Source organism: Hemiscyllium ocellatum, chromosome 43 (genome assembly GCF_020745735.1).
Source record: "Hemiscyllium ocellatum isolate sHemOce1 chromosome 43, sHemOce1.pat.X.cur, whole genome shotgun sequence".
Lineage (NCBI taxonomy): Eukaryota > Metazoa > Chordata > Chondrichthyes > Orectolobiformes > Hemiscylliidae > Hemiscyllium > Hemiscyllium ocellatum.
This window is the reverse complement of record NC_083443.1, coordinates 18705720-18726572: the sequence shown is the minus strand read 5'-3', so window position 1 is coordinate 18726572 and position 20853 is coordinate 18705720. Positions and strand designations below refer to the sequence as shown.

General features: G+C 42.0%; 1 protein-coding gene across 1 annotated transcript in view; it reads left to right on the top strand.

The window, feature by feature from the left end:
• LOC132834953 (uncharacterized) overlaps window positions 1-6814 on the top strand; it is a 58551-nt gene extending 51737 nt beyond the window's left edge. Inside the window, exons 3-4 of the mRNA XM_060854123.1 lie at window positions 842-902; window positions 6226-6814. Coding sequence (XP_060710106.1) covers window positions 842-902; window positions 6226-6672 — 508 coding nt within the window. The 3' untranslated portion in view covers window positions 6673-6814. The remainder of the gene's footprint in view (window positions 1-841; window positions 903-6225) is intronic.
• Window positions 6815-20853: the final 14039 nt, after the last annotated feature.

Below are 20853 nucleotides of genomic sequence, written 5' to 3'. Positions count from 1 at the left end.
TGGACACATGTGAGGTCCACCACATTTGGCCAAGTTATTACAAAAGCTGCTTTCATGAAACTCCAGATTCATATTATTCAAAGGGTAGTGTACGCACCTGGGGCTGAGACAGAGCTTGGCTGAATTATATTTCAGCGTCTCAGTCCCACTCCCCAGAGCTATTCCTTTTGTGTATTTCCATTCCCAATGGTACTTGTATGTTGCTCAATTCCCCATTATCTGCTCTATGCTCCATTTCCTCCAGTCATCATTTTACACATAGGTGAGCACAAAACCACTTATGAAGTAAATGGTTCCATAATCTTTGAGCAGGTAAGAATATTGCAGTGCACTCATTCAAGCTGTCACAGCTTTGAGACTCAGAAGCAACCGTGTTCCAATAGTTAGCAAATAAGCTGGAGAGTGTAGAAATTGCAAATAAAGACAGAAAATGCCAGAAATACTACCATCCAGCCTCTGAGACAGTGAGGTAAGGTTAATGTTTCAGGTTGGTTGCTTTCCTTGGATTCTGAAGAAAACTCGTTGACCTGGAGCATGAACCTGACTTTGCCCTTTTGCAGGGTATTTATTTCATTTTCCATTTAATGTGAATTGCTGTTCTTATCCAGCAATGCTCTTCCAAAACTTCTGTCTTGCCAGGACCAAGTGGAGGAGGGAAGACTTGAATTTAAAGTCCATCACAAAAGATGAGCCAGTGATCTGAAGTATCACAGCACAGGGAAATTAAAGATTAATTCACCAGAGAGAAAATGAAAAAATGTAAAGTGCTACATTGCATAAAGAAACATGCATCCAATTTCATTGCATTCCTGCATTATTCTGGGTTTTTATTGCATTTCAGGATTCTTATTCTTGTGGTTGGATTTGTGCTCATTCTCCAAACTGTCATTGCCAAGCCTGAGGTGAGTAGCATTCAACAAATGAAAGCCTGTCTGATTATTGAAAGTTAACAGATATGTGAAAGGAAATGTAAAGCACACAGTCAGCCTGAAAGTTTACATAATAACTATATTTACAACTTGCTGGAAGTTGCTCTACACTATTATATAAAATTGATGCAGATAAAAGAACAGATTAACATTTTGCAACAGCTTTTGTTTACCTACTAGCGTTAAACAGAATTTGTCCACTTGGCTCCAAGTTCCCTTACCATCTTGGTACAGACATGGGCACAGAGCTGAACTCCAGAGGTGAAGTGAAAGTGACTGCCGTTGACATCAAGACCATAAAAATTACATCAACAGGGATCAGAGGGGAAACTCTCTCCTGGCAACTACTTAACACCTTCGTTATAATCTCTTCCAACCTCTTATGTCGTGCAGAAGGTACAAAAACTGAAACACACAAACCAACAGATTGAATAACAGCGTCTTCCCCGTTGATATTAAACATCTGAATGGATCTCTCAGATTTAGATTAGATTCCCTACAGTGTGAAAACAAGCCCTTCGGCCCAACAAGTCCACACCTACCCTCCGAAGAGTAACCCAGCCAGACCCATTTCCCTCTGACTAATGCACCTAACACTATGGGCAATTTAGCATGGTCAATTCACCTGACCTGCACATCTTTGGTTTATGGGAGGAAACCCACACAGATACAAGGAGAATGTACAAACTCCACACAGACAGTCACCCAAGGCTGGAATCAAACCTGGGACCCTGGTGCTGTGAGGCAGCAATGCTAACCACTGAGCCACCATGCCACCCCTATTTAACGTTGACCTTGCTTTTCGTCACCTTCGCCGCAGCCGTAACATCGCATCCCTCACTCTGGGTGGCACGGTGGCTCCATAGTTAGCACTGCACATTTTCCTCGTGTCCGCGTGGGTTTCCTCCGGGTGCTCCGGCATTCCTCCCACATTCCAAAGATGTGCCGGTCAGGTGAATTGGCCATGGTAAATTGCCCATAGTGTTAGGTGCATTAGTCAGAGAGAAGTGGGTCTGGGTGGGTTACTCTTCGAAAGGTCGGTGTGGACTGGTTGGGCCGAAGGACCTGTTTCTACACTGTAGGGAGTCTAATCATTATCCTAATGCACTTTGCATGGTATGATCTGCCTGTTCTGCATTCAAAACAAAACCTTTCACTGTACTTAGATACATGTGACAACAATGCATCAAATCAAAGAAAGATGGTTCTGACTGTTAGAAGCTGGTCATTTCAGTTCCAGGAGTTCCCTCCCATTGTTTTCACCTGCTTCATCAATGATTTTCACATCATCATAAGGTCAGAGGTTGGGATGTTAGCTGAGGTTCGAACAGTGTGTAACTCCAAAGCTAATCTCTCAGTTACTGAAACAGTTCAATACTGCATGCTACAAGATTTGGAGAATATCCAGTCTTAGACTCATGAGTGGCAAGTAATGTTCACACCACACAAGTGCCAGACAATGATGATCTCAACAAGAGGATGATTTATAGAAAAAAAGCAAATTGACCAACACCTCTTGTTTGTATGAAATTTCTTGACCTAGTTTTAAAAAGGACATTGAGCAGTTTTAAAAAAACAGTAATGGCTAGATTTAAACATCAGATAATGGAAAATTGCACTATTCATTAAATATTTAACTATTACATTTAACAACAATAATTTCCAGGCTGCTGTGAATTCCAAATATTTAAATCAAATACCAGAAGTATTGAGGTGTAGACGTTTCACAAGGACATCTCTCAGTCTTCTGCCTTCAGCAGAATCCCCTGTGCAAGAGTATAAATAGTTTCCCCAAACAACTAACAGGAAATTGGGAGCATACCAATGAAAATTCTGTTCAAGTTAAATGAAAATCATTGCTTACTTTTAAGTTTGGGGGCAGCACAGTGGCTCAGTCATTAGCACTGCTGCCTCACAGCGCCAGCGACCCAGGTTCAATGCTACTCTCGGGTGACTGTGTGGAGTTTGCAGATTCTCCCTGTGTCTGGGTGCTCCCACACTCCAAAGATGTGCAGGTTAGGTAAATTGGCCATGCTAAATTGCCCGTAGTGTTCTGTGATGTGTTGGTTGGGTGTGTTAGCTGTGGGAAATGCAGGATTATAGGGTTGGGGGATGGGTCTGGGTGGAATGCCGTTTGGAGGGTTGGTGTGGACTTGTTGGGCCAAATGGCCTGTTTCCAAACTGTGAGGATTCCATTTTAAAAGGCTTTATAACAATTGCTTAAGTTTTGACTTTCTATTTCTGTTGGAAGTAGCAGAAACATTGCACTGTGTAGCCCGACCACTTTGACCTTTTTAAGTTGTATCTGAAAACTTACCGAAAATAATGAAAATTTACCCAACTGCTAAACGTCAGCTATCAACTTGCTTGTATGAAAATTCACAAAACAATCTTACAACAGCATAACAAGACTTTAAGGTTGCATGATGAGGCCACTTATTCATTCCTGGTGTGTTGGCATCATTGGCAAGGCTAGCATTTGTTGCCAATCACTAAATTCCTTGAGAAAGTGGTGGTGAGCTGACATATTGAAACACTGCAGTCCACATGAGGTAAGGACACCGACCGTGCTATTAGGAATGGGATTTCAGAATTTTGACCCAGTAACAATGAAGGAATGGTGATAAGACTCCAAGTCAGGGTGGTGACAGAACTGGACAGGTACTTGCAGCTGGACGTGTTCCATTCATCTGGTAACTATCATGGAAGGTACTATCCTAGCTCGTTGCTGCAGTGCATTTTGTAAATGGAACACATTGTAGCAGTTGTGCACCAGTGGAGGAAGGGGTAAATATTAAAGGCAGTGAATGCAATGTTGACCGACTGGCTGTTTTATCCTGGATGACATTAACATTTTTGAGTGTTGGTGATGTACTCATCTAAGGAGTATTCCATCACACTCCTGACATGTACCTTGTACTTGATGGACAGGCTTTGTGGGCCAGTGCATGGCAGGAGTGGGGGGCAAGTCATCATTGAATCCCAACCCTCAGCTCTCTCCTTTCAGCCACACAATTTGCAGTGTTCATCCTGTTAATTTTAAGATCAACAATAGCTGCCTGGACATAGCACAAGGGTGAGGTGATGGCCTAGTGGTATTACCACTAGACTATTGACCCCGGTAATATTCTGGGGACCTGGGTTTGAATCCAGCCATGGCTGATGGTGGAGTTTATATTCTGTACAAAATGAATCTGGAATTAAGAGTCTAATGGTGGCCATAAATTGACTGTCAGGGAGAAGAACTCCATCTGGTTCACAAATGTTCTTTAAGGAATGAAACTGCCATCCTTACCGACCAGGCTAACAGCAATGTGGTTCACGCTCATCCCACCTCTGGGCAATTAGGGATGGGACATAAATGCTGACCTAGCCGGCAATGCCCTCATCCTCTGAATGAGTAACAACGAAAGTGGCATGTTCAATGATGAGAATACAACTGAATATTAAGAAAAGATAATTGGCTATTCTTTCATTTCTTGTACTTGGGCGGTGTGAGTGGACATTAGTTCAAATGAAGAAATTGTCCTGAATTCTACTCCATTTGGCAGTGATAGATAGATTCTACAGTTACATTCTGTGGTTGCAGATGATTGCCAGACATTGAACTGAGGTGAAAAGCTTCAATGATTGACCACCAATTCGCATGAGGAAGTCATGGGTGAAGGAAGAGCAATTGTCACCATGTTTCAGGAAATAAAATCTCACTTCTTGATACGTCAAAGCAATTTATAAATCTCAAGTCCATGGCTGCACGACTGGTACGGTATTTGAAACATCCCAATGAATCATCAGTATTTCATTGCAATGATCAAAACCCTGGTATTTGCATGGTCTGGCACCTTAGCTGGTTACATGGGACAATCTCTGCTAACACCCAAAATGCTCATCCAATACTTCTTCATTTACCACCAGTACAATTTTGCTGTCAGTGATAATTGAGCAGTAATATTATTGGCTCCAAATCGAGGGCCCTAATTGTTTAGCACTTCTGTGATCCATGTATGGCTGACAGCTTGAATGTTAATGAGTATCATCAAGAGAGGAATCACTGGCAGTTTCAACATACCCGGCAAATCCAGACATTGAATTATGACTAGTTTCAATGTCCAACAGGAATTCCACACTGACAGAAAGCATGTCAACTTAACATTCTGCTTCCTGCTGCTGTATAGTCCTCACATCCTGACCAAAGCTAGATAAAAGGGCACCTTTAAGGTTATTTTGATGAAAAGAAACAGCCATAATCTTCCCTACATAATACTCTGAGCTCCAAGAAGCAATTAAGGTGTGTGTGCAATTATGGCATCAACTCATTAAAATTAATCTCTCAACAATCAATTAAGTGATGACCTCAATCATTATGTCAGCTTTATTCATCAGCAAGCTCAATATTTTCCAGCTCAAAGTGCAAACTATTGGGTAAATATTAGCCAATGTTTGTTACAATCTACCATCATGATTCAACTCATGGAAGTTAGTTATTTTACAAGTGGAGCACACATTGTTCTTTCAGTATTCAGTTTTCGTCCATTTGACTGCCTTTTTACATCCGTGTGGATGATAGCCATCACATCACAACGCTGTAGAACAAGCTATTTGTTCACTTGTTGCTCTAAGCAATTGTATATAAATGATCTGAGATCCAGCATTACCAGTTGGGTGCTTGGTAAATGTTTTGCTGCTGTGCCTCAACAATGTCAAAAATCAAACGACAGCTTTATTTGAAATTGCAAGCTTCCGGAGCTCTGCTCCTTCCCTAGCAGGGTTCTGTATTTACATATTCGGATGGGGTTGTCTTATTCCATCAATGTGACATGACAATTTTGAACTCTTGAACAATTGAGCAATATTCCACTTTAGTGTCAAACTGTAGGATGAACCGAACCTATTTTGAACTGCCAAACCTCTTTAGCTGAGGAACTCCAGTGGTTGGAGAATATATGAGCCTGATGTTCACAGTGTAGAAAGTGAGGACTGCAGATGCTGGAGATCAGAGCTGAAAATGTGTTGCTGGAAAAGCACAGCAGGTCAGGCAGCATCCAAGGAACAGGAGAATCGACGTCTCGGGCATAAGCCCTTCTTCAGGAAAGCCCTTCCTGAAGAAGGGCTTACGCCCGAAACATCGATTCTCCTGTTCCTCGGATGCTGCCTGACCTGCTGTCCTTTTCCAGCAACACATTTTCAGCCCTGATGTTCACAGTCAATATCAAAGAGATAATGTCCTAACTCCTGAGCTGCACTGTCCCTAAATTACCTTTATATTTCAATATCATTTTGGTTTTATACTCAACAGAAACGGCAAGCAGAGGGTGGACTTGCTCACAATGAGCCACTGAACAAACCAGAGGAAGATCGAGACATGATCTATCACAGCCTGCCAGATAATCTTCATCACAACCTCCAGCCAGAGATGGTTGTGTTACGTAAGACACCAATGAATGAGCCCGAGGAAGACCGAGATATGATTCACCACGGTGACTCAAATATTCTTCAACAGGAGTTCCAGGCATTAGTTGAGCCAGCAGAGGATCATAACAGTGCTGAGGTTCCTAGACATAATCACGTAAAGCTGGTTTTGCCATATGACCCATTAAATGAGCCCGAGGAAGATCGAGATATGATCTATCACAGCCTGCCTGATAATCTTCATCACAGCCTCCACCCCCAGATGGTTGTATTACATGAGACACCAATGAATGAGGCAGAAGAAGATCGCGATATGATCCATCATGGGATCTGAAGTCCTGATTGTCCGACAACACAGTTATACAGCATAGGAGATAGAATTTGATTCATCGCTGCATTAATTTAAAGCTTCAGAATTCTTCCAAATACAACCCAGATTTATGAAACAGAACTGATGCAATCAGAACTGTTTTGAAATACCAGAGTTCCATAACTCAACAATGAAAGTTATTAAGATCAAAACAGAAATGAAATATCTTTGAGAAATTAGGCTAATTTAAAAACTGGTTGGAAAAGTAATTATGGTCATATCATTAGATTGGTGTTGGAGCTACTTAGACTCATCACTGCTCAGCCACATATTGTTCTGTGAATTAATCAGAGGCATCAAGAACTACTAATCAAAAAGTAATAAGACCACAGAAAGGATAATGCTTCCACCAGTATTAAAACGTAATTGCATGATGACAACATGACATTATGCAGCGAGATAATGAAGGATTTGTTTTCCTTGGAGCGACTGTAGCACTTGGGAAGTGAGTTGACGATCCCATTTCCACCTCAAAAAGAGTTGGCCTCATGTTTTTCACAAAGTTATGCTGATCCATCGAGAACAGCTCCATGCAAATTCTCAGCCAAATGTGTTTGGACATATCAAAGCTCTATCAAGAATTCCTCTCTCTCCCTTTCAGTTTAAAAGCTATTTATCAATCTTAATTAAATGAGTTGAAGGCTCTCCATAAACAGTTGAGCGAGGAAAATCAGATTCAATATGCCGACCTCTCAATGTTAAAATTAATGGTATGAGTTTAAGAAACAAATTAAATATTCAGAAGAATTCTCTAGCATATCATATTTCTGCTCTGTATTGCCTAACTGTAGGAGATTAAAATGACAGTGATTAGAGATTGAATTAAGTTTGAGCTTCAATTACACATCACAGTATTTTTACAGATTCACTGTGTTTAATGAAAGCTTTTCAATTACCTTGCTGACTTTTGTTTTGTTTCTTTGGGGGTTTCATTTGCATCATACAATTTAAGTGCCTGTTTTAGAAAATAATGGTGACTCAACGTACTGCCTCTCAGCCATTAGGGAAAAATATTAACTGTTTCATCAAATCCCTACAGTGTGGAAACAGGCCATTTGACCCAACAAGTCCACACTGATCCTCCAAACAGGAACCTGCCCAGACCCTTTGCTCGACATTTACCCCTAACTAATGCACCTAAACTACACATTAATGGTATGAGTTTAAGAAACAAATTAAATATTCAGAACAACTATCCAGCATATCATATTGCTGCTCTGCATTGCCTAGCTGTAGGAGATTAAAATGACAATGATTAGAGATTGAATTAAGTTTAAACTTCAATTAACATCACACTATTTTTACAGATTCACTATGTTTAATGAAAGCTTTTCAATTATTTCGCTGACTTTTGTTTTGTTTCTTTGGGGGTTTCATTTGCAAAATACAATTTAAGTGCTGTGGGCAGCACAGTGGCTCAGTGTTTAGCACTACTGCCTCACAGCACCAGAGTCCCAGGTTCAATTCCAGCCTTGGGCAACTGTCTGTGTGGAGTCTGCACATTCTCCCCGTGTCTGCGGGGGTTTGCTCCAGTCCTCCCACAGTCCAAAGGTGTGCATGTCAGGTGAATTGGCCATGCTAAATTGCCCATAGGTTCGGCGCATTAGTCAGAGGGAAATGGGTCTGGGTGGGTTACTCTTCGCAGGGTCGGTGTGGACTTGATGGGCCGAACAGCCTGTTTCCACACCGTAGGGAATCTAATCTAATCCCTGAATGCCATGGGCAATTTAACATGGTCAACTCACCTAACCTGCAGATCTTCAAATTGTGGGAGGAAACCGGAGCACCAGAGGAAACCCACGCAGATGTGGGGAAAATGTGCTGACTGCACACATACAGTCGCCCGAAACTGGAATTGAACCGGAGTCCCTGATGCTGCGAGGCAGCAGCACAAACCACTGAGCCCCTGTGCCACCCCATGCTTCTTTGGTCAAGCACATTGTCAGGCTTTAGAGGAACAACAGATATTGCTGGAAAAGCTCAGCAGGTCTGGCAGCATCTGTGAAGAGAAATCAGAGTTAATGTTTCGGGTCCAGTGATCTTTCCTCAGGCTTTGGAGGATTATGTTTTTATACTGAATATGATGCAGATTTGCATTTTAGTCCAATGGGGATATGCCCCTGATCCCTTCCTATGAATGCTGTCCCTCATTGCCACAATCAGCCTCCCCTCTTGCTTGCTATGACCTTCCCTTTGTTGGCCTGTCCTCTGCACTTTGACCTCACTATGCCAAGGGGTGATGGGTAATGATGATCTCAGTCAATGCCTGAGCACTGAGAATCCTACCAGTATCACCCCACCTCTTCCCCAAGTACAATGGGCACCTACTCTTGACTAGTTCCTCTTTGTCCTGCTCTCACGTCGGTGGGAGCTGGGTGATATCCTGGAGAAGATGTGACTGGCTTCTCACTGTGTATACTCACCTCCCCTCAGAAACTGACAGCTTTTTTAATCCATCCATACCCATTTCAGGTTTCTTCCAAAAGCTCTGGAAGAGCTTTTAATTGTCCTTAACAGACAATGCAGCATAATCCTTGTTTCTGTTTCCCTCTGTCCTGGTGAATATTGTCACTGTACTAATATAGGAACATAGGAATTAGGAGTGGGAGTAGGCAATTTAACCCTTTGAACCCTCTCTGCTATTTAACATGGTCATGGCTGATCTTATCCTGGTCTCTACTTTGTTGCCTGCTCCACATAGCCCTCTGTCCTGCTTTCCATCAGAAACATATCTATTTCCTTTTTGTAGGAGCAAATGACTACAGATGCTGGAATTTGAACTGAAAACAAAAAGTGCTGGAGATCACAGCGGGTCAGGCAACATCCATAGCGAGACAGCAAGCTAACGTTTCGAGTCTAGACTCAACATTAGCTTGCTCTCTCTCCATGTAGGCTACCTGACCCACTGTGTCTTCAATATTTCTTTCTTGAGTCTGTTGATTGCTTCTGCCTCCACTGCACTCTGGGGCAGATTCGCACCCATCTGAGAGAAATCATTCTTCTCATCTCAGTTTCAAACCAATCTCCTCTCACTTCATATCTATGACCTTCGAGACTGGTCCACCTTATCCCACTTCGCATTTTACAGACTTCAATCAGATCCCGACCCCCCCACCCCGACCCCCCTCGTCCATTCTTCTGAAGTCCAGCCAAGCTATTTATATAACAGTCCTTTCAACCCCGGGACCAACCTGGTAAACCTCCTCTGAACTACTTCTTGTGCCACCACATCCTTCCTCAAGTAAGGAGACCAAATCTGGACACAATACTCCAGGTATAGTCTCTCCAACACCTTATATAGTTCTAACAACACTTCAATACTTTCATAATCCAGTCTTTTTTGTGATAAATGCTCCAATTCCATTTTAGTTTCTTTTACACGCTGCACCTGCAAACCCACATTCTACAATTCATGCCCAGATTGTTCTGCATTGACACACTTTGAACCTATTTCCCATTTTAAAAATATTTTGGCCGTTTATTTTTCCAGTCAGAATGGACAATCGCACACTTATCCAGATTAAACTTCAGCTGCCTATCAATACCCACATGTGAACTCTTTACCTCTTCATCACAGCCTGCCTTCCCACCTATTTTAGTATCATTTGCAAATTTTGCTGTGTTACACTCTTCCCCTGCTGGCAGACTGTAAATAGTTGAGGTCTGAGAACTGAATCCTACAGCATCCCACTAGTTAGATTCACCAACTAGAGAAAGACCCATCTATCCTGACCCTCTGTTTTCTTTCAGTCAGCCAATCCTCCATCCAAGTCAAACTCAACTCTTAACCAGCGGGAGTGAGTCTATTTTTTGAACCCCTTTCTCCATTCCTTCACCTTACTGCTTCTATCCCTGATCTAAGGAGACCAGTGAATTCAGCTTTATCTCTTATTGAACATCTAATGACTTCTATGAAAGGAACAGGCACATTTCATTCAGGCAGCATTGGAATCCTTAAAGGAAAATGCTTCTCAGGGGTTTCTAAGAGCAAGAATTTGAAGCCTTGCAAACAGGAATGGAGTTAGGAGCAGGAAAGGGAGATCACATGCACAACAAAACAGAGCGATATCTTGGCAGCTTTTGAAGACCAGGAATGAGAGGAAAAACATAGAATTTTGGAGCGGAATACCACAGGCAGGGACATAATGGTTGGTTGATCTCCAATGAGAGAGAGAAACGCAGTAAGAGGTAAGTACCTTGGAACCTGTTGTTTTCTGGTTACATTTGAGAGAGTCCGTGGCAGGATTTCCAAAAGCTGGCAAGAATATTGACATCATTTTGCACAGGCAAGTTGGAGATCAGGGAAAACATAATTTTTTTCTGACTCTAAGAGCGGAATCGTAGAATCCTCTACAGTATAGAAGGTGGCCATTTGACCCATTGAGTCCACATTGACACTCTGAAGAGCACCCCCCCCATACCCACACTTCTGCCTTATAACCCTGCACATCTCATGGCTAACCCTCCTAACTTACACACCCTGGATACTGAGGGAAGATTTACTATGGCCAATCCACCTAATTCTTTGCTGTTTGGAGTTCTACAAAGCATATTGGAAGATGGTTGTAGTTGTTGGAGATCAGTCATTTCAGCTCCAGGACATCTCTGCAGGAGTTCCTCAGAGCAGTGTTCTAGGCCCAACCATCTTCAGCTGCTTCATCAATGACTTTCCTTCCATTGTAAGATCAGAAGTGAGGATGTTCACCACCATTCATGACTCCTCAGATACTGAAGCAGTCCATGTTCAAATGTAACAAGATCTTGACAATGTCCAGGTTTGGGCTGACAAGTAGCAAGTAACATTCATGCCACTAAAATGCCATGGAATGACCATGTCCAATAAGAAACAATATAATCACCACTCCTTGACATTTGAAGGTGCTACAGTCACTGAATTCCTCACTATCAACATCCTGGGTGTTACCATTGCCCAGAAACCCAACTGGACTCACCACATAAACACAGTGGCTGCAAGAGCAGGTCAGAGGCTAGGAATACTGCGACCAGGAACTCACCTCCTGACTCTCCAAAACCTGTCCACCATCTACAAGTCACAAGTCACTCTCCCCTTGCTTGGATGGGTACAGCTCCAACGACACTCAAGAAGGTTGACACCAATCCAGGACAAAGCAGGCCATGTGATCGGTACCACATCCACTCCCTCTACTACAACACTCAGTAGCAGCATTGTGTACTACCTACAAGATGCACTGCAGCAAGTTACCAAAAATCCTCAGACAGCATCTTCCAAACTCATGACCATTTCCATCCAGAAGGGCAAGGGCAGCAGATACATGGGAACACCACCCCCTGCAATTTCACCGTCAAGCCACTCACCATCCTGACTTCAAATAAATTGCCGTTCATTCACTGGGTCAAAGGCCTGGAATTCCCTCCCTAAGGGCATTGTGGGTCAACCTACAGCATGTGGACTACCGGGCTGGAGAAGGCAGCTCACCCCCACCTTCTCAATGGGCAATAAGTGCTGGCCAGTCATTGATGTTCACATCCCACGGAGGAATTTAAAAATCTGACTGAATGGTTGAGGAGACTTGCTGGGCTGAATGGCCTACTTCTGGCCTGTGGTAATAGCAATCATTGAATCATAGAACACAAGAAGAGACCATTTCACTCAACATGTTGTTAAATCCGGCAGCAAAATAAATTCTTGGGAAACATTTCCAGCTGGGTTCTTTCTTAAGCAGTTTGTTCTGGGCACACTCATACCAGAAAATGTTGGCACTTTCCTGTTTGAATATTAATTTTTTCCCAATTGGATCTCAATCTCGATGCCGTGATTCGATTACTTGATTTTTATGTCATTTAAATATTGCCTTCACCTGCAGGGTGTGTGTGTGGTGAGGTTTTGAATTAGATCTTCAATTTAAGTCTTTCTTAAGCAGTACTCCTTAATGCAGCATTGTAGCGACTAATAATCTATCCCTCCAGAGTTCTGTAAGAAAAGTGGCCAAGTTTTCATGGCTGCTAGTCAATTCACTTTAACAGCAAAGCCCACACACTGTCAGGAATGATTTAGCAAGCCCAGAATCTCACGTAACATTTCCGCATATCTCTGCAAGTCATGGGCAATGTGCATGTTATTGTCTCTTGAGCACAGTTTGCCAGAGAGGTCCGTATTGTGAATGCGTGTGCAGGCTCTGCTTTGTTTGAGCTGACAACTGAACCTGCTGTGGATTTCTCTCCATTCCCACATTAAACGCAACCAAGCTTAGTGTATTGCAGCTTCGGAGTGATGTAATCCCTGTGAATAATTCATCGCTGAATCGAATGGCCTGAGGATTTGCGCCGGACCGGCCAATTATTTGGCTGAAATATTATCCTCTCCGTTGCCCTGTTGCAATGTTTGCAAAAGAAATGCAGACTGAGATCAAGTCAAGAACAGAATCCTGTTCCTACAATCGAATGATTAAGACCAGATTCAGCAAGTAGCCAACACACACAATAAGGCAACATCATCCTGCAAAGATGAGGAACAATGGGGTTAGAAAGCTGCAGTTTATGGTATAAATCTTCTTGTCCCTGGTCTCAATTAGTTGTTCCATAATAATTGCCCAATCTGAAGGCCAGACATGTCTTTTCCATTTCTATTTGGATCTCTTTATCACCCCCAGTGATCGATTAGCATAGCCAAGCAAGCCATTAACAGGACTGGAGTATCAGCAATTTGGTAATAACGTTTAAACAACCTTACAGTGTGAACAACAGCTCTACTTAGCTGCTGGCATTTTGGACAGTGTTGACATTAAACGGGCGAGTGCTTTAATTTCAGAAGGAACAGCCACAGAACATGATGCGCAGGATTCTATACTTCCAGTGAAATAGTTTAAACTGTGCTCCTCAGATTGCGTGATCTGCATTTCATCTGAGCTTATATAAAGATGGCCTTAATGAAAACTTATTGCAAACACTTGGAGGGAAGAGAAAAGTCCCATATGTTTTTAAACAAAAACAGTTCACTGAATATTTGTGAAGGCGGTGGCTCTCAGTACGAATTTGTCCTTGGATTAATGTTTACAAAAATAGGAAAATGCAAAACAAATGAAACGCATCCCTGGTAATTCATGGTAACATTGAAAGTGATGTTACATAATCCTCTCGATAAAAAAAGCACTGGAGTAAAAACCAGAATGATTTATGAAGAAATTGTAACCACCACATAATTCATTACACAAAGCAGCTCACAATGTTCAATGATCTTAACAATCTGCTGTACCACAGTCACAATATTTAGTCCCCACCTTTAATATTTATACTGAGAAGGTATAAGTGCTACCATTAGAATATGTGCATTCTACTCATTTGCAGTACACGGGATATCTTTCCTTTTTCAGAGCTATATCATTGAGAAACAATGACTTTGAGAAACTACAATCACTGTATCACTAGAATCAGGAATCTGCATTTCTGCAATTGCATTTATCAATTTATTTCCAGGAATATCCTTTATTTTCACTCGCCATTTTGGCCAGCAGAAACCACGCCTTTAGTCAGAATGAGATTTCCGTACAGTGCGGCTTCACTGAAAGTGAAAAGCAACTAGAATGTAAATCAAGTTTCATTCCTATAAGATCAATTATATGACCCAGAAATAAGGAGACAATAACAGCATATCTCAGTGTCCCTGTAATATGTAATCTGTTGGAAATCCAGATGGTAATCCTTTTTCTTCCCCAACATGCCCGGAAATCATATCATTAAAATAAAAGCAAAAACAATGAATATTTTCATCTTGTTTTGTTCTCATTATTGCATTGACATCTTCCAGTAACCCACAGGAGTATTTTAGCCAAGCGTACCAGTTTCTCAGGTAAAAATGTCAGGTCAATAAATTACGCTACCTATATATTAAAAAATTCTCTTCCATTACTGGTGTCTGTGTCCATACTTAGAAATGGAAACTGCCCATGTAAACTTGTGAAGCCATAACTACATTCACTGTTCCTATATAGGCAGTACAGCTCTACCTTTGGGGACCAGTTCAAATGACCATGTAACAAGATTGTGTAGGCAGTCTTCATTAAAAAAATGTAACATGGAACTTTATAATGGCAAAATAAAAGAAAGACAGAATGTATATCTTTTAGATGGGAACAGAACTATATCAGTGTACACTGAGCTGAAAATGTGTTGCTGGTTAGAGCACAGCAGGTCAGGCAGCATCCAAGGAACAGGAAATTCGACGTTTCGGGCCAGAGCCCTTCCAATTACACATATTACCTTAAATTTACAGCACAGAAAACAACAATAAGCCCAACAGATCAATGTTAGAGTGGAAGGAGACTGGTGCATGAACCCTGTCTGCATACCCTTCCAACCTTCTCCCCCTTCATCTGGTCTAATCTTACTTCTGCTAAGGATGCCACTTGCATTTCCTCACGTGCAATACTTGAAGAGATAAACCATCACATTGTTTTGAAAACAGGGAATACAGAGGGTTTGAAAGGACCTGAGCTGAAAATGTGTTGCTGGTTAAAGTGCAGCAGGTCAGGCAGCATCCAAGGAACAGGAAATTCAACGTTTTGGACATAAGCCCTTCATCAGGACTTGGGCTACATCTTCTGTGAAAATCATTTACTTTTCTCCTATAGATTCTGGTTTATGTCAAACTTTTTCAAACTACCAGTGCTTACCCAAGGATCATGGCATATATGCCAACTCAAATTATAAGTTGACCAGTGTACAAGATGACTCCATCTTACCATCCCCCGAAATCTTGTCTTTACATGTACTCATAGTATAATTCAAGTTGCTTTCACAGCCTCTCCAGTCACAACAAGCATAGCTCGTATTAATAGCCTCAAATTTGAACGTCTTAAGTGGATGTTTCTTTTACTGGTGCTGTATAACTGGGTGCAATTGGTGATACGGGCTGCATAGGAATTTAAGACATGCCCACACACAGCATGACAGAAAACAAAAATGGTGATCACTCTCATGGTATGGTCCAGTTTTATACTCAGCATATAAAATGACCCCTGTTTATGAAGAGATTTTCCGAGACTTCGGTGGGTGCCAACGTCTAGTGAACACAAAATAAAATGCGACAAAAACATTGAGTTCCAACATTATGGAGAAACTCACCCTGTAGCAACACAGCAAATGATGTCTTTGTACGTTCGTAAAATACAAACCGTTCAACTTTTTCCAAGATTTTCTGAAAAAGTAATAACTACTGTAAATAAAAGATACAATGGGAGGAGAATTTATAGGTCTTTCCCCATGGTGCTGGCCTTACCCACTTCAGACTCAGTCACTTTTTCTAAAAGAGTTCATTTCTTTCCACCATGAAAAAACCATGAAAGTAAATAATGAATGAATCATTTATTTCAATTGATTCTCACAACTTTTTATCTCCATTATTGAAGCCTTCACAACAACAACAACAACTACATTTTAAAAGTACTTCAGTAGTTGTAGGTATTTTTAATCAACCCATTCTGACATTTATTACACACTTCTGGGTGGGATTTGAACCGAGAGGTAGGGACTCTACCACTGCACCACATGGGTCACTCGACCCAAAATATTAACTCTGGTTTCTCTCCACGGATACTGCTAGACCGACTGAGCATTTCCACCAATTACTATTTTTATCCACAACTCTTTAAAGCTTTAAGATTGCAGGTCAGTTGCCTAGATATCACTCGACTGGAAATTATTGATGACAAATGTTGTATAAATCTGTGTTAGCATTATTGATTAAACTAAAGAATAAGCTAACATCAGAGTTAACATGTCTTCTACATACAAAAATGGTCAACTTGAACATATTCCTCCAAATTTTCCTCCGATCTAATTCCTAAAACTCAAACTCCTTCAAATTCTGTGTTCCCAAACTATGACTCATATTCACAGTTCAAATGATCATGCATTTCAGGTGGGGATGTCTTTAAGTAGATTTGTACTACCTTATTTGATATGTGACTGCATTATTTACAGTGTGTTGGTGCAATGTTCGTCATGTGGCATATTAAAAATTACTTCAGTTTCAAATTTAAAGTGACATTGCATTTATTTATGGATTTGATTGTTCGTTTAAAAATTCCTATAGGTTGTTCTGCTTCACCAGTTGAAAAGACGTGACAAGGGCTAGAGTAGAAAAAGGCTTGAGGTGCCTGTTCATCTATTGAGAACTACTGTGCTGTAAACCATAATCCGACATCCAATACGGAGTTCCTTCATAATCTCTGCAAGCAGCAAACTGTGACTTGTGGTTGTAGCAGACAGATCAGCGAATTCTATCATTTTAATCACACATCCATAACAATGAAAAACAGAGCAACTTGCAAAATCAATTTGTCAAGGTCACGATGGACAAATCCTACCACTAGGAACGACAACTGCCACCTTTAACAGTTCTAACCCGCACAATTCAAAATCTCTCGGCATCTCTGAATTCCCCTTTCTGCCGCAAGGCCAGAGTAAGACACTTCATGCACTACAAAAGCTGAGTAACTTTTAATGTAAAGCAGTGAAAAATATATTCAACTCAGGTGTCAACTCTGACATTTTAGTTTAGGTTAAGAAAAACGCACTTTTCGCCCTTTGCTGTTCGATTAAATTATCACAAAATCCATTGTCCTTGAGAACACTGTCATTTCAGATTTTCATAGGAATTCTGCTTCATCTGAATAGTTGATTCATTGCTGTATGGTTTAATACTATTGCTTCATTTATCCAAAATACGCTTTCCCTGAAATTCACCTTTCCTTGCCAAACATGGAAACCCATCCAGCATTTCCATTCCGTTGTTGTATGACACACACCATATTTTTATCTCAACGACACCCTGAGTTTGTACCCAGGAAGCTGCCAGTGGAGATTGACATTTCTGTCTCTCCACAATTCTCAGTGAAAGATCTCACAGATAACTCTATAAATAACTGTCAAATTCCACATATTAAGCTTGACCACAAATGCTTATTTTTCAATTTTCAAGACGTTTAATTGCTTCGACATGCCTTTGATATCCTCACTGGGTTCCTCCGCTGTGGTGCAGAAATAAAGTAGGGACAGGAGTAGACCATTTGACCCACTGAGCTTGCTCAGCCATTCCATATGATCATCCTACTCTGTGACATGTTCCCACTTTTGCTCCATAACTTTTGATCCCTTTAGCCCTCAGAACTATATCTAAATCCTTCTTCAATGTTTTGGCCCCAACCACTTTCTGCAGAGAATTCCACAGGTGTACGTCCCCCTCGGTGAAGACATTTCTTCTCCTCTCAGATCCAAATGACCTACCCTAGATCCCTACACCGTGACCCTGGTTTTGGACGACGGTGTCTAGTCCTGTTAGAACATAGAACATAGAAAAATACAGCGCAGTACAGGCCTTCGGCCCTCGATGTTGCGCTGATCCAAGCCCACCTAACCTACACTAGCCCACTTTCCTCTATATGCCTATCCAATGCCTGTTTAAATGCCCATAAAGAGGGAGAGTCCACCACTGTTACTGGCAGGGCATTCCATTAACTCACGACTCGCTGAGTAAAGAATCTACCCCTAACGTTTGTCCTATATCTACCACCCCTTAATTTAAAGTTATGCCGCCTCGTAATATCTGATTCCATACGTGGAAAAAAGGTTCTCATGGTCAACCCTATCTAAATCCCTAATCATCTTTGACACCTCTATCAAGTCACCCCTAAACCTTCTTTTCTCCAATGAAAACAGCCCCAAGTGCCTCAGCCTTTCCTCATACGATCTTCCTACCATACCAGGCAACATCCTGGTAAACCTCCTCTGCCTCCACATCCTTCCTATAGTATGGCGACCAAAACTGCACACAATACTCCAGATGCAGCCGCACCAGAGTCTTATACAACTGCAACATGACCTCAGGACTCCAGAACTCAATTCCTCTACCAATAAAAGCCAGTACGCCATATGCCTTCTTCACAGCACTATTTACCTGGGTGGCGACTTTCAGAGATCTGTGTACATGGACACCAAGATCCCTCTGCTCATCCACACTACCAAGTATCTGACCATTAGCCCAGTACTCCATCTTCTTGTTACTCTTACCAAAGTGAATCACTTCACACTTAGCGACATTGAACTCCATTTGCCACCTTTCTGCCCAGCTCTGCAGCTTATCTATATCCCGCTGTAACCTGCTACATCCTTCCCCACTGTCAACAACTCCACCGACTTTCGTCTCATCTGCAAACTTGCTCACCCAACCTTCTAGCCCCTCCTCCAGGTCATTTATAAAAATGACAAACAGCAATGGTCCCAAAACAGATCCTTGTGGAACACCGCTGGTAACTGCACTCCAAGATGAACTTTTACCATCAACTCCTACTCTCTGTCTTCTTCCAGCCAGCCAATTCCTAATCTAAACCTCCAACTCCCCCTCAATGCCATACCTCCGTATTTTTTGCAGTAGCCTACCATGGGGCAACCTTATCAAATGCCTTACTAAAATCCATATACACCACATCAACCGCTTTACCCTTGTCCACCTCCTTAGTCACCTTCTCAAAGAATTCAATAAGGTTTGTGAGGCACGACCGGCCCTTCACAAAACCATGCTGACTATCCTTGATCACATTATTCCAATCCAGATGTTCATAAATCCTATCCCTTACAATTCTCTCTAAGACTTTGCCCACAACAGAGGTAAGACTCACCGGCCTATAGTTATTAGGGTTATCCCTACACCCCTTCTTGAACAAGGGAACCACATTTGCTATCCTCCAGTCTTCTGGCACTATTCCCATAGACAACCAGGACATAAAAATCAAGGCCAATGGCTCTGCAATCTCTTCCCTTGCTTCCCAGAGAATCCTAGGATAAATGCCATCAGGCCCAGGGGACTTATCTACATTCACCCTTTCCAGAATTTCCAACACCTCTTCCCTACATATATCAAAGCCATCCATTCTAATTAATTGTGATTCCATATTCACATCAGCAACAATGTCCTGTTCCTGAGTGAATACTGACGAAAAGTATTCATTCAGTGTCTCTCCAATTTCTTCAGCCTCCACACTCAACTTCCCATGACTATCCTTGATGGGACCTATTCCTACCCTAGTCATCCTTTTATTCTTGACAAACCTATAGAAAGCCTTTGGGTTTTCCCTAATCCTATCAACCAAGGACTTTTCATGTCCCCTCCTTGCTGCTCTTAGCTCTCTCTTTAGATCCTTCCTGGCTACCTTATCGCCCCAAATGAACCTTCATGCCTCATCTTTACATAGGCCGCCCTCTTCCCTTTAACAAGGGACTCCAATTCCTTATTAAACCATGGCTGCCTCACACGACCCTTTCCTCCCTGCCTGACAGGTACATACTTATCAAGGACACTCAGTAGTTGTTCCTTGAACAAGCTCCACATATCGATTGCACCCTTCCCTTGAAGCCCACTTTTCCAAGCCATGCATCCTAAGTCATGCCTCACTGCATCATAATTTCCCTGCCCCCAGCTATAACTCTTGCCCTGTAGTGCACACTTACCCCTCTCCATCACTAGAGTAAAAGTCACCGAATTGTGGTCACTGTCACCAAAGTGCTCACCTACCTGCAATTCTAACACCTGGCCTGGTTCGTTATCCAGAACCAAATCCAGTATGGCCTCACCTCTTGTTGGCCTGTCTACATATTGTGTCAGGAAACCCTCCTGCACACATTGGACAAACACCGACCCATTTAACATACTCGAGCCATAGCTTTCCCAGTCAATATCTGGAAAGTTAAAGTCCCCCATAACAACCACCCTATTACTTTCACTCTTCTCCTGAATCATCCTCACAATCTTTTCTCCTACGTCTCTAGGACTATTAGGAGGCCTGTAGAAAACTCCTAACAGGGTGACCTCACCTTTCCTATTTCTAAGCTCAGCCCAAACTACCTCAGATGGCGAGTCTTCATCCATCGTCCTTTCCACTGCTGTAATACTATCTTTGACAAGCAATGCCACACCTCCCCCTCTTTTACCCCCACCTCTGACCCTACTAAAACATTTAAACCCTGGAACCTGCAACAACCAATCTTGTCGCTGTTCTACCCATGTCTCCGTAATAGCCACAACATCGAACTCCCAAGTATCAACCCCTGCTGCAAGTTCACCTACCTTATTTCGTATACTTCTCGCATTGAAGTATACACACTTCAAGC